At 37.6% G+C, this 6927-nt stretch overlaps 1 protein-coding gene across 1 annotated transcript; it reads left to right on the top strand.

Moving 5' to 3' along the window:
- The first annotated feature begins 3784 nt into the window (after nucleotides 1-3784).
- Nucleotides 3785-5135, top strand: LOC122312831 (RING-H2 finger protein ATL52). The gene has a single exon (XM_043127478.1). The coding sequence runs from the start codon at nucleotides 3984-3986 to the stop codon at nucleotides 5055-5057; it is 1074 nt and encodes a 357-aa protein (XP_042983412.1). The 5' UTR covers nucleotides 3785-3983; the 3' UTR covers nucleotides 5058-5135.
- Nucleotides 5136-6927: the final 1792 nt, after the last annotated feature.

The following is a 6927-nucleotide window of genomic DNA, read 5'->3' as shown; positions in this document are numbered from 1 at the left end:
GTTAAGTATGCTTGGATTACGATTTAACTATTTGAGATATTATAAGTTTGGTGCATAGTATTACTTAAAAAAAATTATCTACTACGAATATTGCATAATGCTAGATGCATGTTAAGAATATTGCATCTTATATGTCATGAACGAAGGTAGGTAATCTTGTGTTGCATTTCTCGACGCTTCGGATGTCCGTTCGATCCCAAATGCAATCTGGGGGTGTCACAACTTGTAAGGGTCCTTAAAATCCAAGGTGATAAATAAAGGGCAATGGTCTGAGCTCAAGGATGGTAGGGTATAAACTCTCGAGTAGGGGTAGAGTTTAGCCCAAATTTCAATGCAAAGAGCCCTCTCAAGTCTTTCTTTAGTGAAAGCCCCTCCAAGCCTTCCATTTGACCAAGTGTATTTGTTTCCAGTATAGCCCAAATCAGCAAGTCCACATTCCTCCACAGTTGCACTAAAGGCCTTAATTTGACTATATGGTCACATAGGTCCACCCCATTTCTCTCCAAAGCTCATTATCTCATTAAAATCCCCTACACACATTGCTCTGAATAGCTGCCAGCTATCCTTCCTCTTCACTGTAACAGGTTTTCCATAAAACCCAGGTAATTGCCAATCCAGTCCCTGCTTGATGCCCTTAACTAGTAAAGAGATGTGGCTTTGAGTATATGAGGTGACTTCTACCTCAATGTCATCCTTCCATAAGAAGGCTATACCTCCACTAAGGCCTTTACACTCAATTACAAAGCTATTTTCGAAGTTGAGTCTATGTTTGATAGTTTCTATTCTATTTCTTTTGCATTTTGTTTCCATCAGGAAAACAAAAGATTGGAGCTTTTTTTACACCAACTGATGCAAGTCCTGAACTATCTTCGGGTTCCCAAACCCCCGACAGTTCCAACTAAGGCAACTCATTGAGCTTGTTAGGGCTGTGCCACAGCCACCACCTTATCTACATTGATTGGGACATTCCTTCCACTACCTTTTAGTTTTGCTCTCTTGACCAGCAGCTTATCACAACCTGCACTGGAGGCTCTTTTGTTCCTTGTAGACCCTCTTACTTTACCCCTCTCTTGGCCCATAGGGGCCTTGGCGTTACTTTTATCCCTAGCTCTCCTCTTCTAGCTGGCCTTTGTTTTGGCCTGTTCTAAGACCATGACTTGGTCAGTTAGGAATTGGTCCAGGGAATGGGCTTGCGCCAGTAGGTCATTTGAGTTTGTGGCATCCTTTGCTAACTTGAGGTTATGGATTTGGCCTTGAACTTTCTAAACAGCAAGGATGCCTACCTTTGAGGGGCCTGTAGAATCCATTCCTGGCCTATCAATTGGGTTCCTTTCAGAAGAAGAAGATGCTTTATCAGCTTTTAGTGCCTTTTCTAGACTTTCCATCTTAAACTTTGACTTTAACTCTGTCCCCTCTCTGATTTCATGCTCCTAAGCCTTAGCCATTCCCTTTTCTGTTTCACCAACCTGAACCATGACAGTTTCCTTATATGTGCTAACACCCTGAAAAGCAGCCTAACTTTTTTCTTGGTTCTTGGATTTACATCTTATATCTTCATTCCTGACCTCCCTCCCTCCCCTCCATTGCTAAGGGTCTAGTTTAGAGAAGTGGCCTTCCCTTTCACCATATTTTTTTTATACTGGACATCACCCTTTCTTACTACAGGAGCTCTCAACCATACACCATATTGCTGCTGATCACCCCCCGACTTGGTCAATGGGCAAGAGGACTGGATGTGTTTAATAACACTGCATTTGAAATAGAAAGAAGGGAGCCTTTCATACTTAAAGTGCACCCAGGACCTTTTGCCCTCTACAGTTAGGAATAGACCCCTTAGGAGAGGTTTAGTTATATCCACTTCAACCCTTATTCTCAGGTTTTTTTCCCATCCAATACCACTTTCATCAGTCTGGACTTTAATCACCCTGTCCACATTACAACCAATTTGGTTTCCCAGCTCTCGAGTCATGCATCCAAAAGGTAGGCCATAAGTTTGGATCCAGACCTCCTCCCTATTGAAAGCCAATTCATATATTGATATAGAGACATCAAAAGATTGAAGACGTAGAAACCTTCGGTCAAATGACCAAGGCCTTCCCGAGATCACCCTTATCATGTCCTTTTCCTTATTGAACTCCACTAAGAACTTATTAATACCAATATCTGAGAATTGAATCCAACTCTCACACCTCCACACCTTAGAATCGTACTCTTAAAGGCTTACTTATTAACAACCTTATCAGCTACAATAAGAACCAACAAACAAAAATAATTCCCTTGAAACTCTTTTTTTTTTTTTTTAAGGAGGCTGTCAAGACAACCCCCTCTTTTTCTTTCTCAGTGAGAGTCAATCTTTCCCATTATCTGGTTAGTTCCTCTTCCATTGGCTCCCTTTCAAAAACTTATAAGGACTCGCTCTACTGGAGAGAGAAGAAACTCTCTATATATAGGAGAGACCCCGGCCTCAAGACCTCTGCCGTAATAAGTTTACTGTACAGCTATTATAACAAACTTTATTCTCTTTTTATTTGTATTATTTCTATTTGTTCTACTTGTAACCAAACGCCTATATAAAGGCATGACGTACTGATATTGAATAGAGAGTGGAGAAATCATCTAAAGAGGCAATGTGCCTTTTATTCTTCTTTTCTCTATTCCATTAACTCTCACAACAGCAGCAAACGCTTGTTGGTAATTTTTTGCAGACTGTTCAGAAAAATTCATCTTATGGTGCTAAATAAGTAGCAAGATCTTCCACAATTCATATTATTTCTCATTTATCCTGTAATGAACGTGCTGTTGTTGTAAGGTTTACTGTTTGATCTATCATCTGTACTATAGCCATTGGCGTGAATAAATCTTTATTCGGAACAAATGGTTCATATAATATCTTAGGTTTAAAAAAAAAAAAAAAATCTTTATTCGGACAAATAGTTCATATAATATCTTAGGTTAAAAAAAAAAAAAAAATCTTTATACGGAACAAATTGTTCATATAATATCTTAGGTTATCTTTATTCGGAACAAATAGTTCATATAATATCTTAGGTTTAAAAAAAAAAATCTTTATTCGGAACAAATTGTTCATATAATATCTTAGGTTTTTAATAAAAAAAAAAAAAAAAAAAAAAAAAAAACCAGTTCCAACCCTACCCGAATGTGACGTGTCGGTCAGTTTCGTCTTGGTTTGGGGTCGGGTCGGGTCGATCCCCAGATGTGCCTTGGGCGGCCAGTGGCGATATATACAGCTTTAATTAGAGCATCTTTACATTAGTGAACTGCCATTAGCATAAATCACCAATTGTAAATTCCGGTGGTAATTCGTGATCAGCTAACCAAAAGTTGTTTGCCACGTCAAAGAACTCACATGATTGCGAGTGACCGTGCAATTAAACTAATCACACATTTGACGGTGATACCTCCTCGAATACGTCAAATTCCAATCGGAAGGGCCCCTTTGATGTGTGGTAGCGTGCAGCTTCCGCAGGAATTGCAAGGCGTCCGTTCTTACCTACACCCAACCATATTTTTTACCGTGCTCAACTTACCCAATTTTAATACTCATTTTGATTATTGAGAAGAAAAAAATAAAATTTCTAATTAATCATTGACTTTGTCAACAAACCATTATTTCCCTTGAAGAAAAAAAAAAAAGGAAAAAGACTAGGAAGGAAAAGTATGTGGGGGCAGAGAGAGTGTGTAGAAGATAAGAAGACAACAATTTCTCACCTCCTCTACTTTGCTTCCCTTCACATCTAAGCGACTCCTTTTAATCTTTCTTTTTCTGTGACAACTTGCCTACCTCCCCCACTTCACACATGCAATCTCTCTCTCTCTCTCTCTCTCTCTCTCCCTCTCTCTCCAATCGAAAATGAGCATACATTGAGGAAAGTAATCGTGAACTGCGTCAAGACCCACTAGTTATTGCTTAGAAAAAAGAAAAAGGGAAGAAAAACTACAGTGATTCAGTTTTAAATCTGGGCATGGGTTCTGTGAATAACCAAAATCCTTGGTCTCCATTTGAGACTTACAAAGACTGTTCACAAGGAACTTGTAGCGTATATTGCCCACAATGGTGCTATATCATTTTCCCTCCTCCACCTCCTTCGGGTCTTGCTGATGATGATCACGATGATCCCTCAATTTTCCAGTTCTCCCCACTCATCGTTGCCGTCATCGGCATCTTAGCAAGCGCCTTTATCTTGGTATGTTACTACACAATCATCTCCAAATACTGTCGTCGAAGAGGCAGTGGTGACACAAGCATGGAACTAAACGACAGTCGGGATCCTGGGAATAATGAATCATTGCAAGCTTCTTCTGCAGGACTGGATGAGTCGATTGTCAAGTCAATCACAGTTTACAGGTACAAGAAAGTTGAGGGGTTAGTTGAAGGCACAGATTGCTCGGTTTGTCTCAGTGAGTTTCAAGAAAATGAGAGCCTAAGGCTGTTGCCAAAGTGTAACCATGCTTTTCATCTCCCTTGCATTGACATTTGGTTGAAATCTCACTCGAGTTGTCCTCTATGCCGCTCCAATATTTCCTCCATTAATCCTTTGCCTCCACAAATACCAGATCCTCCCCAGGAGACTCAACCCGCCAATCGTATATCTGCTCTCCAACATCTGCATGGGAATGATACAATTATAGCGATACAAGATGTAGAAAGAGATGCACAAGATGAGGCTGTTGATAGCCTTGTAAGTGACATCATTCCGAAAACTACTTCAACTCAAGCTCTTGGGGATCGAAACTCTTCTGGAGAAAGAGATAACACTCTTGAAATTAGACAAGATGGGACGTTTCAGCCATTCAGCAGGTCTCATTCTATGCATTATTCTTCAGGTCAAGGCCAAATACACGCAAGGGAAGACGATGTTGAATCCTCAAGATCAGGAGTTGATCATGATCAGGAAAATCGTTGCAATACAAATAACATGAGCAGCGGAGATTCCGGTTTTGACAAGAGTCCTCCGAGAATGAAGAGATCGATTTCCACAGGGAGATTTATGTTTGCGAGGTATAGCAAAGGAAATAATTCTGTCTTTCCAAATTGATGTATATTTTTTTTAACAGATGTATAATAGCGTTCACAATTACTTTGGTCATGTAATATTGATATCTCAGTTATGGAATGCGTAAAAGCGATGCAATTGTTTTAAAAAAGTGAGTAAATATGAGATTATTCGCATGATAAAAAATTAATTTTTTAATAATAAATTTCACTCATTTAAAAAAAAATTACGAGTCAGCGCTTATACACTTCACGAATATATATAATATTATCCGTAAAAGAGATACCAAAATGAAGCTCCTGCATATAAATTTGATAAAGAAAGTAGACTTGCACTGCATCATATTCTTGCTCCTTAATTACCTCTGGTGAATTTGGTTTCCCATCCTTGAATATTTCACTACGACCTTTATAACATCGATTTGGAATCTATAAAAGCAGTAGCAGATTCAACAATTTTTTCTAGGGGCAGGGTCGACTTTTCCACTATAAACATTAATGTAAAATAAAAAATAAATAAAAATCATAAAAACATAATTATATATAAAATTAGATCTCAATATTAGCTACATATACATAGAAATAAAACAATAAAAACTCAACTTAATATATATTTAATATTTCTAATGATAATATATGGAATAATATCCATCCATTATTATTTTTATAATAAAATATTGAGAATTTCATTAGTTGATTCTCTTTTGATTAAATGTTAATTTACCTAATTGTGGTGTATATGGAGATTGGCAGAATCTAATTTGTGCCAGTTCCTTTTTATTTTATATTTTTTAATGCATTGTTTTAAACGGTGTATCTTCCTAATTGATTGGCTATTGGATGAGGCTGACATTCAGTCATGAGATTTCTTATTTATTATATCTATACACAATATTTTATATTTATTTTTTTTATTGTTTTAAAATAATTAATTTTTTAACTCATTTTTCATATATTATATATGTAACAGCCCGCTAAAAATTTAACAGTGAAATTTCTATTAGCTTTAGAAATCTCGTAAAGATCCGATAAATTTTCACGAATCTATTAATCGTATAGTTCATGTTATTACTCACTGTGGTATCAGAAGTGTGTTTTTGATTATTGGAAATAGTTAGAAAGTTTTTGTAAACGAAAATGGAGAGAAAAGTGGGGAGAAAAGTATTACTCACTTTTCTTATTTCCACAGTGTACACACAAGCATATATATATACCTTAAAACCAAGAGACACATATACCCCTATACAAACACATTATAGACAATATATTCTAACACTCCCCCTCAAACTGGGGCATATACATCATATAAACCCAGTTTGAAACAAATAGGTTTTAAACGACTCCAACACAAGGATTTAGTAAACACATCTGCGAGTTGATCTGCGGACTTCACAAAAGGCGTAGCAATGTCACCACTTAGTATCTTATCTCGAATGAAGTGACAATCAATCTCTATATGTTTAGTCCTCTCATGAAATACCGGGTTAGAGGCAATATGCAGTGCAGCTTGATTATCACAAAATAGCTGGAGAGGGATAGGAGCTGGAAACCCAATCTCTTGAAGAAAGTGTTGTAACCATGTCAGCTCACTAGTAGTATGTGCCATTGCCCTGTATTCCGCTTCCGCACTAGAACGAGCTACTACTGTTTGTTTCTTACTCTTCCATGTAACCAAGTTACCTCCTACAAAGGTACAATATCCAGTAGTAGATCTTCTATCTGAAGGAGATCCTGCCCAATCAGCATCTGAAAATGCTTCAACTCTAAGATGTCCATTTGGTCGATATAATATTCCAAGACCAGGTGCTCGCTTGAGATAACGAAGAATATGAACCACAGCATCCCAATGTGAGATCCTAGGTGTTTGTAAAAACTGACTCAGTACACTCACTGCATAAGAGATGTCTGGTCTA

The sequence above is a fragment of the Carya illinoinensis genome, chromosome 1, assembly GCF_018687715.1.
Source record: "Carya illinoinensis cultivar Pawnee chromosome 1, C.illinoinensisPawnee_v1, whole genome shotgun sequence".
Lineage (NCBI taxonomy): Eukaryota > Viridiplantae > Streptophyta > Magnoliopsida > Fagales > Juglandaceae > Carya > Carya illinoinensis.
Note: the sequence above shows the minus strand (reverse complement) of the source record. Positions and strands in the feature narration are given on the sequence as shown.

Bases quoted from the DNA above. Each gene is read 5' to 3' on its own strand.
- LOC122312831 (XM_043127478.1), top strand. From the start codon at position 3,984: ATGGGTTCTGTGAATAACCAAAATCCTTGGTCTCCATTTGAGACTTAC.